Below are 22,997 nucleotides of genomic sequence, written 5' to 3' on the forward strand. Positions count from 1 at the left end.
ACCAACCAACTTCTCAGACCACAAAGGTATAAAACTAGAAATAAATTATACAAAGAAAGCAAAAAGGCTCACAAACACATGGAGGCTTAACAACATGCTCCTAAATAATCAATGGATCAACGAACAAATCAAAATAGAGATCAAGCAATATATGGAAACAAATGACAACAACAACACAAAGCCCCAAATTCTGTGGGATGCAGCCAAAGCAGTTTTAAGAGAAAAATATATAGCAATCCAGGCCTATTAAAAAAAGGAAGAACAATCCCAAATGTATAGTCTAAAGACACAACTATCAAAACTGGAAAAAGAACAAATGAGGCCTAAAGTCAGCAGAAGGATGGACATAATAAAGATCAGAGAAGAAATAAATAAAATTGAGAAAAATAAAACAAGAAAAAAAATCAATGAAACAAAAAGCTGGTTCTTTGAGAAAATAAACAAAATAGATAAGCCCCTAGCCATACTTACAAAAAGAAAAAGAGAATTTACACACATCAACAGAATCAGAAATGAGAAAGGAAAAATCACGACAGACCCCACAGAAATACAAAGAATTATTAGAGAATACTACAAAAAACTATATGCTAATAAACTGGAAAACCTAGACAAAATGGACAACTTTCTAGAAAAATACAACCTTCCAAGACTGGCCAAGGAAGAAACAGAAAATCTAAACTGACCAATTACCAGCAAAGAAAATGAATTGGTAATCAAAAAACTAAACAAGAGCAAAACTCCCGGGCCAGATGGATTTACTGCAGAGTTTGATCAAAAATACAGAGAAGACATAATACCCATTCTCCTTAAAGTTTTCCCAAAAAATAGAAGAAGAGGGAATACATCCAGACTCACTCTATGAAGCCAGCATCACCCTAATACCAAAACCAGACAAAGACCCAACCAAAAAGAAAATTACAGACCAGTATCCCTGATGAACACAGATGCAAAAATACTCAACAAAATATTAGCAAACCGAATTCAAAAGTACAAGAGCATCATACACCATGACCAAGTGGGATTCATCTCAGGGATGCAAGGATGGTACAACATTCAAAAATCCACCAACATCATCCACCACATCAACAAAAGAAGGACAAAAATCACATGATCATCTCCATAGACGCTGAAAAAGCATTTGACAAAATTCAACGTCCGTTCATGATAAAAACTCTCAGCAAAATGGGTACAGAGGGCAAGAACCTCAATATACTAAAGGCCATATATGAAAAACCCACAGCCGACATCATACTGAACAGCAAGAAGCTGAAAGCATTTCCTTTAAGATCGGGAACAAGACAGGAATGCCCACTCTCCTCACTGTTATTCAACATAGTACTGGAGGTCCTAGCCATGGCAATTAGACAAAATAAAGAAATACAAGGAATCCAGACTGGTAAAGAAGAAGTCAAACTGGCACTATTTACAGATGACATGATATTGTACATAAAAAACCCTAAAGACTCCACTCCAAAACTACTAGAACTGATATCGGAATACAGCAAAGTTGCAGAATACAAAATTAATACACAGAAATCTGAGGCTTTCCTGTACACTAACAATGAACTAAAAGAAAGAGAAACCAGGAAAACAATTTCATTCACAATTGCATCAAAAGAAATAAGATACCTAGGAATAAACCTAACCAAGGAAGTGAAAGACCTATACCCCGAAAACTACAAGACATTCTTAAGAGAAATCAAAGAGGACACGAACAAATGGGTACTCACCCCATGCTCATGGCTAGGAGGAATTAATATTGTCAAAATGGCCATCCTGCCCTAAGAAATCTACAGATTTAATGCAATCCCTAACAAACTACAAACAGCATTCTTCAACAAACTGGAACAAATAGTTCTAAAATTCATATGGAACCACCAAAGACCCCGAATAGCCAAAGCAATCCAAAGAAGGAAGAATAAAGTGGGAGGGTTCTCGTTCCCCAACTTCAAGCTCTACTACAAAGCCACAGTAATCAAGACAATTTGGTACTGGCACAAGAATAGTGTCACAGACCAGTGAAACAGAATAGAGTCTCCAAACATTAGTGGTCATTAAATGACCATATATGGTCAATTAATATACAATTAAGGAGCCATGGACATACAATGGGGAAATGACAGCCTCTTCAACAGCTGGTGTTGGCAAAACTGGACAGCTTCATGTAAGACAATGAAACTGGATCATTGTCTAATACTATACACAAAACTAAATTCAAAATGGATCAAAGACCTGAATGTAAACCATGAAACCATAAAACTCTTAGAAAAAAAACATAGGCAAAAATCTCTTGGACATAAACATGAGCGACTTCTTCATGAACATATCTCCTCAGGAAAGGGAAACAAAAGCAAAAATTAACAAGTGGGACTATATCAAGGTGAAAAGCCTCTACACAGCAAAGGACACCATCAATAGAACAAAAAGGTATCCTACAGTATGGGAGAATATATTCATAAATGACAGATCCAATAAAGGGTTGATATCTTAAATATATAAAGAGCTCATGCACCTCAACAAACAAAAAGTGAACAATCCAATTAAAAAATGAGCAGAGGAGTTGAACAGACACTTCTCCAAAGAAGAAATTCAGGTGGCCAACAGACACATGAAAAGATATTCAACATCGCTAGTCATGAGAGAAATGCAAATTAGAACCACAATGAGATATCACCTCACACCAATAAGGATGGTCACCATCCAAAAGACAAACAACAACAAATGTTGGCCAGGTTGTAGAGAAAGGGGAATCCTCCTACACTGCTGGTGGAAATGTAAATTAGTTCAAACATTGTGGAAAGCAGTATGGAGGTTCCTCAAAAAGCTCAAAATAGAAATACCTTTTCACCCAGGAATTCCACTCCTAGGAATTTACCCTAAGAATGCAGCAGCCCAGTTTGAAAAAGACAGATGCACCCCTATGTTTATTTTACCCTATTTACAATAGCCAAGAAATGGAAGCAACCTAAGTTTCCATCAGTAGATGAATGGATAAAGAAGATGTGGTACATATACACAATGGAATATTATTCAGCCATAAGAAGAAAACAAATCCTACCATTTGCAACAACGTGGATAGAGCTAGAGGGTATTATGCTCAGTGAAATAAGCTAGGTGGAGAAAGACAAGTCCCAAATGATTTCACTCATATGTGGAATATAAGAATAAAGGAAAAACTGAAGGAACAAAATCGCAGCAGAATCACAGAACCCAAGAAAGGACTAACAGTTACCAAAGGGAAAGAGACTGGGGAGGATGGGTGGGAAGGGAGGGAGAAGGGGGTGAAGAAGAAAGGGGGCCTTACAATTAGCATGTGTAATGTGGGGGGGCACAGGGAGGGCTGTGAAACACAGAGAATACAAGTAGTGATTTTACAGCACCTTACTATGCTGATGGACAATGACTAATGGGGTATGTGGGGGGGACTTGGTGAAGTGGGGAGTTTAGTAAACAACATTCCTCATGTAATTGTAGATTAATGATACCAAAATTTTTTAAAAATTAAAATATACAACAGTAACAACACAAATTTGAAGGGGGTAAACAGATAGTGTATTCTAAGTTCCTTTTATTGTCTTAGTACAGAGCAAAAATACTAATTTCAGGCTTCCATTAAAAAACTTTAATAAATTGCTGGAATACCTATGCTCAGTGAAATAAGCCAGGCAGAGAAAGACAAGTACCAAATGATTTCACTCATATGTGGAGTATAAGAACAAAGAAAAACTGAAGGAACAAAACAGCAGCAGAATCAGAGAACCCAAGAATGGACTAACAGTTACCAAAGGGATAGGGACTGGGGAGGATGGGTGGGAAGGGAGGGATAAGGGTGGGGAAAAAGAAAAGGGGCCTTACAATTAATGTGGGGGGGGGCATAGGGAGGGATGTGCAACACAGAGAAGACAAGTAGTGATTCTATAGCATCTTACTATGCTGATGGACAGTGACTGTAATGGGGTTTGTGGGGAAGAGTCTAGTAAACATAATGTTCTTCATGTAATTGTAGATTAATGATAACAGAATTAATTAATTAATTGGTTGATTGATTGATTGATTGCTGGAATACCAAAAGAACAGAAAATATAGTGAATAACTTCTAAACAAGAAGAGGGAGAAAAAACAGGATGACAAAAAAAATAATCCATGAAAGGAAAAAAATGTACCAAAAAGGCAGGACAAATAAAAAGCACAAAACAAGGAGGCATACTGAAAACCAAATGCATGTGTAATTACAATAAATATAAATAGATTAAAAGCTGCAGTTAAAAGACAGACTGGCTGACTGGACAAAAAATAAAAATCTAACTATTTGCAGGACATGCACCTTTCTAAATATGAATAAAAGTTGAACATCGGAGAAAGAACAATTAAGAACATCAAATAAAATCTGGTATAGCTACATTAGTATAAAATGAAGCAGACTTGAAGATATTTTTTTAAATTACCATAAAGAGTGTTAGTACAGTTTATGTTGACAGATAGTGGCCCACTAGAAGGGATGAGGATTTAATAATATGGATAACACCTGAACCACTGTGTTGTATAATTGAAACCAACATAAAACTGTATATCAATGATACTTTAATTTTTAAAAAAAAGAGGGTTACTACAGAAGGTTCAATTGAGCAGTAAGTTTTAACAGTTCTAAATTTGTACACACCTGATCATGTAGCCATAAGATACATAAAGTAGAACAAAGAAAAAACTGAAGGAACAAAACAGCAGCAGACTCACAGAACCAAGAATGGGCTAACAGTTACCAAAGGGAAAGGGACTGGGGAGGGTGGGGGGGGAGAGGAAGGGATAAAGGGATTAAGGGGCTTTATGATAAGCACCCATAATGTAAGGGGGGCACAGGGAAGGCAGTATAGCACAGAGAAGACAAGTAGTGACTCTATAGCATCGTACTATGCTGATGGACAGTGACTGTAATGGGGTATGTGGTGGGGACTTGATAATGGGAGGAATCTAGTAACCACAGTGTTGCTCATGTAATTGTATATTAATGATACCAGATAAAAAAAAGAAAAAAAGATACATAAAGCATAAAGTAAACACTAGAAGAACTACAGAAGGAAAAATGACCCATAATCAGAATGGAACCAACAGAGGAAAAACAATAAACTTCTCAGCAGAAACATGGAAGCCATAAGTTGCAGAACATTTTTCACCTGCTGAAAGAAAATAATTGTCACCAGAGAATTCTATATCCAGTAAACATCCCTCAAGAATGAAGGAGAAATAAAGACATTCTTGGATGAAGGAAAACATAAAGATTTGCTGCCAGCTGACCTATATCCTCAAAGAATGACTGAAAGAAATTCTCTAAAGAGAAAAAAATGAAAGAAGGAATGTTTGGAACATCAGGAAGGATGAAAGAACTGCAAGGGCAAAAATGTGAGTAAAAACAGAAGACTTTCCTTCTCTTGAGTTTTCTCAATTATGTTTAATGGTAGAAGCAAAAATTAAAGCACTGTCTAAAGCCACTCTCAATGAATGCAGAGGAAATGCTTAAGACATGTAAATTGAGGTAAGGTTTCTAAACTTCACTTTAACTGGTGAAATGCCTAGTGAGGTAAAAGAAAGAGGAGGCTGACCTCAGAAAGCTCTGGTGAAACCACATTTAAAAAATAATACTTTTGAATCTATTTATTCCTCAACTCTCTAAATCTGGCTTTCCAAAGAAGTCTACTAACCACACTTTTACTTAAGACCATTATTGAGTTCTCTTCTTGACTTTTATGCTGCATATGACACTGTTTAATCCTACTCCTTGAAATCTTTCCTCTCCTGTTGCAGAAACTACTCTAGTGACTCTCCTACACTTACATATACATTTCTCAGTGTCATAAATCCACTTCTATCTTCTACCTTTCCCTTAGAGTACCAATAGAATGTATACCCTGCCCACCCCTTTTCCACCCAGCTCCTATAATCCCACCTTACACAAAGAATAGTTGTTTGAATAAACACAACTCTCAAAACTTGCTTTGTCAACCAAGACCTACCTCTTCCTCTTCTCTTTTAGGCTCTATACTTGCATGTGCAATGGACATATCCTGCAAATGTCCTAAAGTTACCCCAAATTAGTTGAAATTAGGTACAGCTAATAGGAACAGAAAAAACTAAAAGACCAGTGGTTTGTATAGGAGCTGTTTCTCTGATAAAATAAACAAAATAGATGAACCCCTAGGCAAGACCTATCAAGAAAAAAGAAAGAGTACACATATAAACAAAAACAGAAACAAAGAAGGAATAATCACAATGGATACCACAGAAATACAAGGCATTATTAGAGAATACTGTGAAAAATTATATGTCAAAAAATTGGATAGCCTAGGAGAAATGGACGACTTTATAGAAAAATACAATCTTCCAATACTGAAACAGTAAGAAACAGAAAATCTGAACACACCAGTTACCAGAAACAAAGTCAAACTGGCAATCAAAAAACTCCAAAAAAACAAATTCCATATTCAGAGGGCTCCACAGCTAAATTCTACCAAACATTTAAACAGGAGCTAATACCCATACTTCATAAAGTATTCCAAAAAGTAGGCAAGGAGGGGAAACTTCCAAACTCATTCTATGAAGCCACCATCACTCTAATACTAAAACAAGGCAAAGACCCCACAAAAAAAGAAAATTACAGACCAACATTCCTTTTGAACAAAGAAGCAAAAAATACACAACAAAATATTAGCAAACCGAACTCAAAAATACATCAAAATGATCATCATAATCAACTGGGATTTATTCCAGGAATGCAGGAATGGTACAGTATTTGAAAATCCATCATCATCATCCACTATATCAACAAAAAGGACAAAAATCATACGATCACCTCCATAGATACTGAAAAAGCATTTGACAAAATTCAACATCCATTCATGATAAAAACTTTCAACAAACTGAGTATACAGGGCAAGTACTTCAACAAAATAAAGGCCATATACAACAAACCCACAGCCAACATCACACTAATAGCAAAAAGCTGAAAGCTTTTCCTCTAGAATGGGGAAAAAGACAAGGATGCCCACTCCCACCACTTTTATTCAACATAGTACTGAAGGTCCTAGCAATGACACAAAACAAAGAAATAAAAGGCATGCCAACTGGCAAGGAAGAAGTTAAACTGTCACTATTTGGAGAGGACATGATATTATACATAGAAAACCCTAAAGACTTCACCAAAAAACTATTGGAACTAATAACTGAATTCAGCAAACTTCCAGGATACAAAATTAATACACAGAAATCTGTTGTGCTCCTATATACTAATAACGAATTAGCAGACAGAGAAATCAGAAAAACAACTCCATTTACAATTGCATCGAAAAGAATAAAATACCTAGACATCAATGTAACCAAGGAAACGAAAGACCTATACTCTGAAAACTATAAGACACTCATGAGAGAAATTAAAGAAGACACAAAAATAAATGGATATCTATCCCATGCTCATGTATAGGAAGAATTATTATCAAAATGAACATATTGCCCAAGGCAATTTACATTCAATGCAATCTATATCAAAATTCCAACAGCATTTTTAAATGAACTAGAACAAATAGTTCTAAAACTCATATGGAACCACAAAAGACCCTGAATAGCCAAAGCCATCCTGAGAAGGAAGAACAAAGCTGGGGGTGTTACATTCCCGGATTTAAAGCTCTACTATGAAGCTGCAGTAATCAAAACAGTTTGGTACTGGCATAAGAACAGACCCATAGATCAGTGGAACGGAATATAGAATCATTATAAACCCACATATATGGTGAATTAATATACGATAAAGGAGTCATGAATATACAACGGGGAAAAGACAGCCTCTTCAACAACTGGTGTTGGGAAAACTGGACAACTACATGTAAGAGAATGAAACTGGGTAACTGTCTAACTCCACACACAAAAGTAAACTCGAAATGGATCAAAGGCCTCAATTAAGTCATGAAACCATAAAAGTCTTAGAAGAAAACAAAGGCAAAAATCTCTTGAACATAAATATGAGCAATTTTTTCTTGGACACATCTCCTTGGGCAAGAAAAACTAATAAAAAGTGAACAAGTAGGACTATATCAAACTAAAAATCTTCTGTATAGCAAAGGACAACATCATCAGAATAAAAAGGCAACCTACAGTATGGGAGAATATATTCGTAAATACTTTATCCCTAAGAGGTTAACATCTAAAATAAATAAAGAACTCATACACCTCAACACCCAAAAAAACAAATTACCCAATTATAATATGGGCAGAGGACCTGAACAGACATTTCTCCAAAGAAGAAATTCAAACAGCCAACAGGCACATGGAATAAAGATGTTCCACATCACTAGTCATCAGAGAAATGCAAATCAAAACCAGAATGAGCTATTACCTCACTCCAGTTAGAATGGTCACTATCCAAAAGAGAAGAAATAACAAATGTTGATGAGGATGTGGAGAAATGGGAACCCTCCTGTTAGTGGGAATGTCAACTGGTACACCTGCAGGAGAGCAGTATGGAGGTTCCTCAAAAACTAAAAATAGAAATACCATATGATCCAATAATTTCTTTTCTACGAATTTACCCAAAGAAAACACAATCCCTAATTCGAAAAGATATATGCACCCCTATGTTTATTGCCGCACTATTTGCAATAGCCAAGTTATGGAAGCAACCTAAGTGTCCATCAGTAGATGAATGGATAAATAAGACGTGGTACATATATTATTATTTGGCCATCAAGTGGAATGTATTATTCAGCCATAAAAAGAAAAGAAATACTGCCATTTGTAAAAACATGGATGCATCTAGAGGGTGTTATGCTCAGTGAAATAAGCCAGGCATAGAAAGAGAAATAACATATTATTTTACTTATTTGTGGAATATAAATCAAAGTATAACAGAAGGAACAAAAATAGCAATAGACTCAGGGACACTGAGAATTGTCTAGAGGGGTTGGGGCAGGTCAAGGGGAAGGGTGAGGAGTACAAAGGAGCACAATAATTCACAATCACACTGTAAGTTGGTCATGGAGACAATAGTATAGCATGGAGAATATAGTCAATGATTCTGAAACACCTTTCTACAATAGAGGGGGTGAAGATTAATAGCAGGGGTAACTGCTGAACCACTGTGTTGTACATATCAAACCAGTATAAGACTGTGTATCAACGATACTTTAAAAAAATGGTGGTTTATAAAACATAGTTTATTTCTCTCAAATAACAGTCTGGACCAGGCTAATATGAAAATTCTTCTAAAGTTCTCATATAGATTCTGTTCCTTTCTTCTTTCCACTCCACTATGCCTAAAATAGGGCCCCCATTTCATGGCCCAAGTCCCACCAAAACAATCACATTCCTAACAGACGGGTACAAGCAGGTAGAAGAGAGAGAGAGGAGGGTTCATTTATCCCTCTGTAATATACTTCCTGGAAGTAGAATACACTACTCATACTTTTATCCCATGGACCAGACTAGTTTCATGGCCATATCTAACTGCTTGAGACACTAGAATGTAGTCTTTATGTTAGGCAGTCAAACTGTGTTACTAGGGAGAAAAAAAGAAGGAGATCAGATACTGAAGGACAACAGCATTCTTGGCCACACATTCCAAAGTAACCATGTCCCAAAATGAACTTACCAGTTTTCAGGACAACCTAATTTTATACCTTTGTGATGGGTCCACCCTACCTTTATATCCATTCTGCCTAACAAACTCATTCTCCTCTCTTAATACTAACATCATGTGTCTTTTTGTGAAGCTTTCCTTTACCCAACCAACCACCTTTTCCTCCAGCCTGAACAGACTGGACATGTTTGGATCACCTTCATACATAGCATACACCTCCATTTTTGCATTGCTAATTCTGTAACAGATTTTTTTTAAGTCTACACCTACATTCATCCTTCTTCCACTAGAAGGTAAATTTCTATGTGCACATAGGTCTGTATCATAATAAACTTTACAAAAATCAACCATTAATATCTGCTTCCTAAAATTATGGTGGCAGGGAACTGGTAAAAGAGGTACCTAATAAAAAAGACATCATAGTATGTAGGACTGTAGTATAATGGGATACATAAAAATCCCAAATTATAGAAGATTATCAAAGCAGTTAAAATAACATGGCCATCTGCTCTTACCTATCCACTGCTGTCCTCGATACACATTACTTACACATTTTCTACATAAATCTCTTTTTTTAATAAAAACAAATAAATTTAGTGGGGTAAATTTTAAGTATGTTTACATTTGGTTATACTAATAGGTTTATATTTAATTTAGGCCAATGAATGGGTTCTATGCTTAGATTCCCACTTGAATCTCAGCAGTTAGTCCATCAGAGAAGACCTGGGTAGGCATTTCTAAACCCTTGGGAAAGTCACCAAGGAGCTTCAATATTTTAATGATTTTTCTCTGAAAGAAACTATCTAGACAATCATACTATTCAACTTAGAAAGCACAGCATTACAACTGATAAACACATGAGTAAAATAACATACTAATCTATGATGCCTTCTTAGTCAGAAATTTTCATTGACATATAGATTTTACTTAAGACTCTCAAAGTATCAATTTAAATTGAAAAATGACCAAAATCATGTAAAACCTGTATATAACAGCTGTTATACCCAACCTTTTAAAAACTACCTTCAAGATATAAACAATGGAATACCATGTGTAATTTTAAGTTGAATATCAACTATAAAGGTAGCTGAGCACTTCAAAATGCTTATAGCAGGAGAGCTTCAATGGTCCAAGTATGACTTATAGTTTAACCACATGCTTCAGTGTGTACTATCAATTTAGACTATGATTCTGGGTTGGCATTCCAGAAGTCTAATCATAGCCTTCTTTACCCTCAGTCCTCTAGCATAGACAATGCCCTTGCTGTTCTGCCTGCTGCTCCAGTTAGGCATAAAGGCCCAACCTCACTGCCAATAGCAGTTAGATATAACGTCTGTAAATAAAAAAATACATAATTACTTATTATCTTACCATGAGTTCCTGGTGGTTGTAATACATCTCCTGTCAAGTGACACCACCCTACTGGGAAAATATCTCGACAGTAATACTTGCACCAATAATCAAAACCCTTACTCCAGCCATCAAATGTGATATAAATTTCATCTCCTTTAACATTTCCAACAGTTGCAGGGCCAATCATATAAGGGTTCTTTCTGTCTGCAGCTTCCAATTTCATTCCCACTTTAAAATTATTTAGAGGTGGCTTTGGTGGTTCCTACCAAAACAATAAAAAAAAGTTTCCATTGTTAAGATGTAATAAATCATTCAATTGTACTCTTACAACCTTTAACAACCAAAAATTAAGCTCCATGTTTATCAATTAACTACAAGGAAACAGTTCTCACAGATTTCTCTGAAACTGCTCTACAACATCTCACTTACTCTGGAGCAGAGCCAAGAACCTGGAAGGAAACAAAACCAGCCTGATATTAATTAATTCATTCATGTATTCAAGAAATATGTACTATATAGCATGTACCAGGAATTTGGATTCACAGGTGAAAAAAATATCAAAGATCCCTCCTCTGGTGCACCTTACATTCTAGTGCTGGTGTTAGTAGTGGTTAGGAGCTGAGTAGGGGAAAGAAGGGCAAGCAATCAATAAGAAATTTTAACAGAGATAGTCAAACAAATCTAATAAATACATATATTATAGGATATGTCAAAGGTGATAAGCCCAAAGAGAACGAACAGCAGCAGATAATTACAAAAAGTTAAAGTATGCAAATGCTAACAGAAGTCTTAGAAAACCCAACTGCTATGTTAAAGGGAACATCTTTTCCTTCAATTTCTTTTTATCCTAGTAAATGTCACCATCAGCAACCACTTATCCAAGCCAGAAGTATGTAAATAGTCCTACACCAGTGGTTCTCAACCTGACTGAATATAGAATCACCTGGGGCCACACCACAAGAGATACTGATTAAATCAGTTTGAGGTAGAGCCCAGGCATCAACATATTTTGAATCCCCAGGTGATTCTAACATGCAGCAGGGACTGAGGACCACTAACCTAGACACAACCTTTTTCCCTTAACACTCAGACTCAAAGACAACAACCTGCCAGTTCTACCCCTAGATCTTTAGAATAACATTTAAACTTAAACTTCAGGCCAACAGGCACATGAAAAGATGCTCCACATTGCTAATCATCAGGGAAATGCAAATCAAAACCACAATGAGGTATCACATCGCACCAGTTAGAATGGCTACTATCCAAAAGACAATAACAAGTGTTGAAAAGGATGTGGAGAAAAGGGAACCCTCATACACTATTGGTGGGAGTGAAATTGGCACAGCCACTATAGAAAACGGTATGGAGTTTCCTCAAAAAACTAAAAATAGAAATACCTTACCACCCAGTAATTTCACTTTTGGAATTTACCTGAAGAAAACAAAATCTCTGATTTGAAAAGATATTTGCACCCCTATGCTTATCACCACGTTACTTATAATAGTCAAGACATGAAAGCTCTGAAAGTGTCAAAAGAGGAATGGATAAAGATGTGGTCCATATATACAATGAAATATTATTCTGTCATAAAAAAGAAATCCTACAATTTGTGACGACATGGATGAACTTAGGGGGTATTATGCTAAGTGAAACAAGCCAAACGGAGAAAGACAAATACCACATGACTTCATTCATATGTGGACTCTAACAACAAAACAAATTAAACAAAATAGAAATAAAAAAATTAAACTTCAATTGTTTAGTATACACGAGGCATTGTTTTAAATGTTTTCCAATATATTCATTTAATTCTCACAGCAACCCCGTGAAGTCAGTGAAATTATTATCCCCATTTTACATATGATAAAACTAATGCAAAAACAGCCTCAGAATGGATGTTTTTGCCGCAAATACGCCTTAACTATCAGAGCTAGATTTTAAACCTAGGCAGCCAACATCATGCAACACTCTATTCCATCATCTGCCTGGCCAACTCAAACTTATCCACTTCAAAGCCCAGCTCTCCTGGCCACTTTAAAGCTTACCTGACCAACTCCTGCTCACTTCTAGGCCCACATCAAAGAGATGTGCTGGCCTTCAGCTGTGGAACAACTGTTGAAATTCGTTGACTCCACTATGAGACTAAGGGATTATCAAAAGCAGGTATTATATCTTATTTTGTTATTTCAAGCACAGAATCCTGCAGCAAGAGTTTCTTTTTTAATGAGCGAACAGTGATCACATGAAGAACAAATTTTTTACCAAAATATAATCTACAAATCGTATCTGGGGGAGTCTCCTGGAAAAATACAGCAGAGTAGAAAGGCAAGGAAGAATACTCCCAAAAATACATAAAACACAAAAATACAACAAATACAACTAAACCTGAAAGTGACCTGAAGACTGCAGAACTGACTACCCATGCCTGGGGGAGAAGAGAAGACCTCACAGAAAAGGCTAAAGTGGCAAAGCTGAGATGTGGCAGGAACCAAACCCTCCCCCAACCCAAGCCCACAGGCAGGAAAAAGAGGAAAAGAGTTGGGAGGGGATAGGAGCTCAGGATCTCTGAACACCTGGACCTGGAGATCTGCTCCAGGAACACGAGCCCATGTTACATGGTGCTCTGGAGATGAGTGGGGCTGGACCACAAAGACACCCACAGCACTCGGGGAGGCTGAGATTCCAGCTGCGTGTGGAGAACAGGCACACTCTACTGGCCTTGAGAAAAAAGCAAAGCAGGCAATTTGAAATACTTTCCAGCAACGAGAGGGGTCCCAGAGGGGAGAAGAATGGACAGGGCTCTCTTCTCAGGACAACGGGCAGGTGGACAATGGCTCTCCATCCCACCCTCAGCCCAACAGGTTGGTAACTCTTGAGAGCCCCAGATGCTCCATCCCCTCTGCTGGTCATGCAGCCCGGAGGCTCCTTTCTTCACACACCGCCAGCAGACAACCCATTTGGCCCAGCAGTAGTGTCAGTTTTTACTGCCAGGTAGGCAGAGAAAGACCATCCCAGCTTTCTCAGCTTCTTTTTGGCCCAGCCAGGGATACGGATGGCCCCCAGGAAGCTCCTTCCTCCCCATGGGCACCAGGTCCTGTGCACCTGTGACTCCACCATTGCTATAGGGCAAGGTAGAGGGCGGCCCCACCCGTAGCAACTCCACCAAAGACGTCTGTGCTGATCAGTGGAAGAACACTACCTGCCCAGAATCAGACCACTATAAGCCACACAGAAAGGCAGCCTTACCCCACTACACACCAACAGCTGGGACTCCCACACTGGAAAGTAAACAGTGTTCAGCTTCTGGGCACTAGAGGGTGCCTCCTTCATAAAGCTATTACTCGACTGGAAGAAATACAAAAAAACCCTGGTAAAATGAGGAAGTAGAGGCCTATGGTCCCAACAAAACTACAAGTGAAAATCCCAGAAAAAGGGCAGAATGAAACAGAAATCACCAATGTCCTTGATAAATATTTCTAAAACAAAGTAATAAACATGCTCACAAATCAACAGAAAAATATTCAAGATCTCAGGGAGGATTTCAACAAAAAAGATAGAAGACCTGCAAAAGAGTCACTCTGAGCTGAAAAATACAGTACCTGAAATGAAATATATAAAGGAGGGATTTAACAGCAACAAAGGTTGAAGAAGTTGTAAATTATATAAAAACTAGGGAACAAGAAAATAAAACAGAAAACCAGAGAAAAAAAGGATCTATAAAAATGAAAGAATAATAAACCTGTGTGACCAATCCGAACATAAAAATAATCACCTAATGGTGTACCAGAAAGAGAAGACAGAGACAAAGGAACAGAAAGACTTTCTGAGAAAATAATTGTTCAAAATGTCCCCAGTCTGGGGAAGGAAAGAGACACTCAGGTCATGGAAGCACAGAAAGCCCCTAACAAAAAAAACCCAGAAAGACAACACCAAGATATACAATAATTAAAATGGCAAAGATCAAGAATAAGGAGAGACTACTGAAAGTAGCCAGAAAAAGAAAAAAAATTATGTATGAAGGAAACCCCATCAAGCTATTAGCAGACTTCTCAGTGGAAACTCTAAAAACCAGAAGGAAGGCATGATATATTGAATGTAATGAAACAGAAGGGCCTCCAACCAAGAACCCTCTACCCAGCAAGATTATCATTTCAATAATGAAGCAGGGATTAAACAGTTTTCCAATAAACAAAGGTTGCAGGAATTCACCACCACTGAGCCACCCTACAGGATCTGTTAGATGGACTGCTGTAGATGGCAATTTCCCTCAGTCTAAATAGCTTTCACCATTGAAAATAAATTCACAGTAAAGGTAGTAGACCAATTAATTACCAAGCAATTACAAAATTAAAACAAAAGGAGCAAAATCAACAACTCACAATATCAGTCAAGGGATACACAATCAGTGCAGATTATAACATCTAATAATAAAGTGTGGAGGAGGAAAGAAAAGAAGAAAAATCTACAGATTTTGTCTGAAATACAGTAATCAGCAATTTAAGATAGACTTACATAGTAAGGGAGCAATCCTTAAACCTTTTGTAACCACAAAAATAAAGCAAAAAAGGAGAAAAGAGAGGAAAAGGAAAAGGAAAACATCCAATCATAAAAATAAATAAATCCATCAAATAACAGAGACATGAGAATAAGAGAGAGAAAAAGGAAGAGAGAGGAGATACAAAAAAAATTAGAAAAATTAGTAAAATAGCAATAGGTACATATCTATCAATAATCACCTTAAATTTAAATGGAATGAATGCACAATCAAAAGACATAGAGTGGCAGGATGGATAAAAAAACAAGACCCATTTAACCCATTGATACGCTGCCTATAAGAGACTCACTTCAGACCCAGACATACACAGACTATAAGTGAAGGGATGGAAAAAGATATTTCATGCAAATACTAGGGAGAAAAAAACCAGGAGTAGCAGTGCTTATATCAGAAAAAGTAAAAACAAAGAAAGTAAAAAGAGACAAAGAAGGACATTACATAATAATGACAAAGGAGTCAGTTCAACAAGAGGATATAACCATTATAAATATCTATGCACCCAATATAGGATCACCTAAACATGTCAAACAAATACTAACAGAATTAAAGGGGGAAACAGACTGCAAAACATTCGTTTTAGGAGACTTGAACACACCACTCACATCAATAGATGGATCAACAAGACAGAAAATAAGTAAGGAAACAGAAGCACTGAATAATACATGAGATCAGATGGACTTCACAGATTATCCACATGACATTCCACCTAAAAGCAGCAGGATACACAATCTTCTCAAGTGTATATGGAGTGTTTCCAAATATAGAACACATACTAGGACACAAAAAGAGCCTCAATAAATTCAAAGAGACTGAAATTTTACCAACCAGCTTCTCAGAACACAAAGGTATGAAACTAGAAATCAATTACACAAAGAAAAACAAAAAAGCCTAAAAACAACATGGAGGCTTAACAACATGCTCCTCAATAACCAATGGATCAATAACCAAATTAAAACAGAGATCAAGCAACATATGGACACAAATAAAAACAGCAACTCAACAGTCCAAAACCTGTGGGATGCAGCGAAGGCAGTTCAAAGAGGAAAATACACAGCAATACAAGCTTACCTCAAGAAATAAGAACAATCCCAAATAAATAGTCTAAAATCATGATTAAAGAAACTAGAAAAAGAACAAAGGATGCCCAAAGTGAGTAGAAGAAGGGACATAATAAAATAAATAAATCTGAGAAATAAATACATTTGAGAATAATAAAACAATAGAAAGAATCAAAGAAACCAGGAGCTGGTTCTTCAAGAAAAGAAACAAAACAGATAAACCCCTAGCCAGACTTACCAAGTAAAAAAAAAGAGCACGCACACGTAAACAGAATCAGAAACAAAGAAGGAATAATCATAACAGACACCACAAAAATACAAAGAATTATTAGAGAATACTATGACAAATTATATGCCAACAAATTGGACAACCTACAAGAAATGGACAACTTTCTAGAAAAATACAACCTTCCAAGACAGATCCAGGAAGAAACAGAAAACCTGAACAAATTACCAGCAATGAAATCAAACTGGCAATCAAAAAAACTACACAGGAACAAAAGCCCTGGTCCAGATGGCTTCACACATTTAATCAAACATTTAATATTTATGCTCGTTAAAGTATTCCAACAAGTAGAAGAGAAGGGAATACTGCAAAATTCATTTTATGAGGCCAGCATCACTCTAATACAAAAACCAAAGACACCACATAAAAAGAAAATTACAGACCAATATCCCTGATGAACATAGATGCACAAATCCTCAACAAAATATTAGCAAACTGAATTACAAAACACATCAAAAAGATAACCCATCATGACCAACTGGGATTTATTCCAGAGATGCAAGGATGGTACAATATTCATAAATCAATCAATATCATATACCACAGCAACAAAAAGGAAGACAAAAATCATATGCTCATCTCAATAGATAGGGAAAAAGCATTTGACAAAATTCAATATCCATTCATGATGAAATCTATCAACAAAATGGGTATAAGAGGGTATGTACCTCAACATAATAAAAGCCATATAAGACAAACCCACAGCCACCGTTATACTTAAAAGTGAAAAGCTGAAAGCTTTTCCTCTAAAATTGGAAACAAGAAAAGGATGCCCACTCTCACCACTTTCATTCAACATAGTACTGGAGGTCCTAGCCACTGCAATCAGACAACACAGAGAGATAAAAGACATCCAAATTGATAAGGAAGAAACTAAACGGTCACTATTTGCAGATGATATATTATACATAGAAAACCCTAAAGACTCCACCAAGAAACCATCAGAATACCTGTATTCAGCAAAGTTGCAGGATACAAAATTAATACACAGAAATCTGTTGCTTTCCTATACACTAACAATAAACTACCAGAAAGAGAAACCAGGAAAGCAATTCCATTCACAATTGCATCAAAAAGAATAAAATACCTAGGAATAAAACTAACCAAGGAAGTGAAAGACCTACCCTGAAAACTACAAGACACTCATTACAGAAATTAAAGAATATACAAATAAATGGAAATACATCTTGTGGCTCATGGATAGGAAGAACTGATATTGTCAAAATGGCCATCTGACCTAAAGCAATCTACAGAATCAATGCAATCCCTATCAAAATACCAACAGCATTCTTCAACGAACTAGAGCAAATGGTTCTAAAATTCATATGGAACCACAAAAGACCCTGAATAGCCAAAGCAATCCTGAAAAGGAAGAATAAAAGCTGGGGGATTATGCTCCTTGACTTCAAGCTCTACTTCAAAGCCACAGTAATCAAGACAATTCGGTACTGGCACAAGAACAGAGCCCTAGACCAATGAAACAGACTAGAGAGCCCAGATATAAACCCAAGCATATATGGTCAATTAATATACAATAAAGGAGCCATGGACATATAATGGGGAAATGACAGCCTCTTCAATAACTGGTATTGGCAAAACTGGACAATTACATGTAAGAGAATGAAACCGGATTGTCTAACCCCATACACAGAAGTAAACTCGGAATGGATCAAAGACCTGAATGTAAGTCACAAAACCATGAAACTCTTGGAAGACAACAGAGGCAAAAGTCTCCTGAATATAAACATGATCCACTTTTTCCTGAACGCATCTCCTCAAGCAACAGAAACAAAAGTAAAAATGAACACATGGGACTACATCAAACTAAAAAGCTTCTGTACAGCAAAGGACACCATCAACAGAACAAAAAGGCATCCTACAGTATGGGAGAACATATTTGTAAACAACATATCTGACAAGGGGTTAATATCCAAAATACGTAAACAACTCACGCGCCTCAACAACCAAGCAAATAACCTGATTAAAAAATGGGCAGGGGATATGAACAGACACTTCTCCAAAGAAATTCAGATGGCCAACAGGCACATGAAAAGATGCTCCACATCACTAATCATCAGGGAAATGCAAATTAAAACCACAATGAGATATCACCTCACACCAGTTAGGATGGCCAACATCCAAAAGACTAGGAACAACAAATGCTGGTGAGGATGCAGAGAAAGGGGAACGAACCCTCCTACACTGCTGGTGGGAATGTAAACTAGTTCAACCATTGTGGAAAGCAATATAGAGGTTCCTCAAAAAACTAAAAATAGAAATACCATTTGACCCAGGAATTCCACTCCTAGGAATTTACCCAAGGTAAACAAGTTCTCAGAATCAAAAAGACATATGCACCCCTATGTTTATTGCACCGCTATTTACAATGCCAAGATATGAAAGCAACCTAAGTGTCCATTAGTAGATGAATGGATAAAGAAGATGTGGTACATGTAAACAATGGAATGCTATTCAGCCATAAGAAAGAAACAAATCCTACCATTTGCAACAACATGGATAGAGCTAGAGGGTATTATGCTCAGTGAAATAAGTCAGAGAAAGACAAATACCAAATGATTTCCCTCGTTTGTGGAGTATAACAACAAGGCAAAACTGAAGGAACAAAACAGCGGCAGTCTCACAAATTCCAAGAAGGGACTAGTGGTTACCAAAGGAGAAGGGTGGGAGAGGGTGGGTAGGGAGGGAGGGAGAAGGGGACTGAAGGGTATTATGATTAGTACACATGGTGGGGGGGGATCACGGAGAAGACAGTGTAGCACAGAGAAGACAAGTAGTGACTCTGTGGCATCTTACTACACTGATGAACAGTGACGCAATGGGGTGGGGGAGGAGGGACTCTATAATATAGGTGAATGTAGGAAACACATTGTTTTTCATGTGAAACCTTCCTAAGAGTATATATCAGTGATACCTTAATTAAAAAAACTACAATCAATATTTATCATTCCTGGTATAAGTAGTTATAATAAAAGTTGATTGAGAAAGCAATCAGGACAGAGAGCGAGAAAGAACTATTTTAACCCATAATTTAACTAAAACTTTGATTTTATTCATTGTTTCTTAAACTGTATCCTTTCAACATTTTCTCAACAGCATAAACTATTTTGGAATTTTCTCTTTTTGTTATATAACAAGTATTTCCTTACAACAAATTCTGGTAACTGGTTTTAACATTTTTTTACTTCTAAAACCAAATTTTTCCAAGTAACTTTGAAGAGGTTTTTTGGCCCATCATCGTTTTCTCTGATATCAAAGGGATGATTAACATAGCAAAGTGAGGGAATGCTTCACTTCAGAAGGTAAATAAAAACAGCAATGAACATTTTCTTCCAGCAGAGCACCCCTTTCATATCTAAGGTCAAGAAAGAGGGTATGAATTCATTGTGATTATAATTGGGCCTTTTTTATGACTTGCTGTCATAACCTGAATTACATCCTCCCCCCCAAAATTCATGTTAAAGTCCTAACCCCCAGTACCTCAGACAGGATTTTATTTGGATATAGGGTCCTTAAAAAGGTAATTAAATTATAATGAGGTCATTAGGGTGGGCCTTCATCCAATATGACCAATAAACTCACAAGAGGAGGAAATTTAGAACACAAGACACACAGATCATGTGAAGACCCTGAGAGAAGACGGCCATCTACAAGCCAAAGAAAAAGACATCAGAAGTAACCAAGCCTCTGGATTTAGGACATCTAGCCTCCAGATAAATTTCTGATTGTTTAAGCCACTGTTAAGGACTGAATTGTGTCCTCCCAAAATTTCTAAATTGAAGCCCTAACCCCTAATGTGGCTGTATTTAGAGACAGGGACTTTAAGGGGGTAGTAAAGGTTAAGTGAGATCAGAAGGGTGGGGCCCTAATCCAATAGGACTGGTATCCTTGTTAAGAAGAGGAAGAGAAACAAGAGATCCCTCTCCTTCCATACATGCAAAGAGAAGAGGCCATGTGATGACACTGAAAAAGGAGAGAGGTCTCACCATAAACCAGTGCTAATGGCACTATGACTTGAACTTCTAGCGCCCAGAATTGTGAAAAAATTGATTTCTGTTGTTTAAGGCACCATCTGTGGTACCTCATTATGGCACGCCTAGTGGACTAATATACTTGCCACTCCAGTAATTTAAAAAGCATTTTTGTTTTTACATGTCAAAGAAGACAAAGCATTGAAGTGTCCCAATTAAAACAATAAAACCACAGCCCAGTTGATGGAAACCTTTTATAACATCTTTCTTACCTCCTTAAATAATGCTGCAGGAGCCATTTTACATCCCTTCAGAGTTCGTAAAACGAACATTGGCCAAGATGACGGATTCATCTGGTACCCTATTTCATAAAACAAATCAGATATCATGAAAAGGCCTCCCTGTGGCAACAGAGCTAGCTGGTATAAAAATTACATTTCATTTAACCTCTCTTCTCCAGAGAATGACTTTCTTATCAAGGAAATCAGAAAATGGACAAGGGTTGCAGATACACCCTGCAATAAGTATCCCCACTGTACTGTTTGGCAGCAATGCTACAGTAGGGGTAGAAACTCATTTTAGAAAAGCCTTTAGCTAGGATTTACCATTATACACATATATGTTGGGAATGGGTCATAATACTAGGGGGTGATCCAAGCCAGAACCCATGAGAGCTTGCATTCCTCACCAACAGCTACACAAGCAGAAAAAAGGCTGCAGAAGACTTCCAGCCCCTCTTTTTCCTCAGAACCTTACTTCTTTTCAGAAAAATCTACTTTCTCATAAAACTCAGCAAATGCACACTTACAAAGGTGCATTTCATTATATATAATTTTCACCTCCAAAGGGGAAAAAATATATGGAACTCCAATTAACAATTTACATGCTGAAGTATTTAGGGGAAATGTACTGACATCAGTAACTTACTCTGAAATGGATTTAAAAATTAGATGGACTGACAAATCTAGGGCAGATGGATAGGAGAATGATAAAACAAGTACAAAAAATGATAATAGCAGGACCTAGGTAGTAGGTATGTGGGTGTTCACTGTAAAATTCTTTTACCTTTCCTGTATGTTTGAAATTTTCCATACACTATGTTAGGAAAAAAAAAACAGCTCTCACTTTAGCAATCTTTACACACACTAAACATGATCTTCTCTTAGAATTTCTATCAAATGCTATCAAAATAGATTTCAACAGGTGTCTTTTCTAGGGATCTCATCAATTACCGCAGTGGGATCTCATCTGCCAGCGAAGCAGGGAGCAGGGGTCTGCTATGTTTACTACCCTCTGTGGGGCAATCTGTTTCATGCAACACTTGCCTGCCTTGATGCCAGAAATGGAGAGCTTGGCATGCATCCCTGACAGATACATGCATTAAGATAGGGAGGCACATGAACCAGAATACAGCCATCAATAGGATAAAACATGCAAAAAAGTACAGATAAAAAGTCATCCTATAATAATACTATACCAAAACCCCCTTAATCTGACTAGGGAAAGTAACTGTTAGAAAAAATGGTGGGGGAAACATTTGTTACAGACTCCCTTATAATAAATCCCTTTATTTGAAATAAACCCTATTATTAGTGATATCTAATAAATAATCCACAGCATGGATTTTCCACACTGTGAATAGAATATTATATATAAGAATCATTCTCTGGCACAACACTCCAACTTCTGTGGGACATAGCAAAGGCAGTTCTAAGAGGAGAGTATATAGCAATCCAGGCCTATTTAAGCAAGGAAGATGAATCCCAAATGAATACTCTAAATTCACAACTATTGAAACTGGAAAAAGAAGTACAAATAAGGCCCAAAGTCAGCAGAAGGAGGGACATAATAAAGATCAGAGAAGAAATAAATAAAATTGAGAAGAATAAAACAACAGAAAAAAATTAATGAAACCAAGAGCTGGTTCTTTGAGAAAATAAACAAAATAGATAAACCCCTAGCCAGATTTACTGAGAAAAAGAGAATCTACACACATAAACAGAATTGGAAATGAGAAAGGAAAAATCACTACAGACAGCCCAGAAATACAAGGAATTATTACAGAATACTATGAAAATCTATATGCCAACAAACTGGATAATCTAGAAGAAATGGACAACTTTCTAGAAAAACACAA

The 22,997-nt window shown here is 36.9% G+C and overlaps 1 protein-coding gene across 4 annotated transcripts in view; it reads right to left on the reverse strand.

Annotated features, from left to right (window-relative positions):
- Positions 1–22,997, reverse strand: part of SCML2 (Scm polycomb group protein like 2) — a 97,161-nt gene that overhangs the window by 44,772 nt on the left and 29,392 nt on the right. For all 4 annotated transcript variants that reach the window (XM_073227675.1, XM_073227676.1, XM_073227674.1 and 1 more), the window contains exons 5-6: positions 21,133–21,221; positions 10,991–11,234 (exon numbers count right to left, since the gene is read on the reverse strand). In XM_073227675.1, coding sequence (XP_073083776.1) covers positions 10,991–11,234; positions 21,133–21,221 — 333 coding nt within the window. The remainder of the gene's footprint in view (positions 1–10,990; positions 11,235–21,132; positions 21,222–22,997) is intronic.

This window comes from Manis javanica, chromosome X, assembly GCF_040802235.1.
Source record: "Manis javanica isolate MJ-LG chromosome X, MJ_LKY, whole genome shotgun sequence".
NCBI lineage: Eukaryota > Metazoa > Chordata > Mammalia > Pholidota > Manidae > Manis > Manis javanica.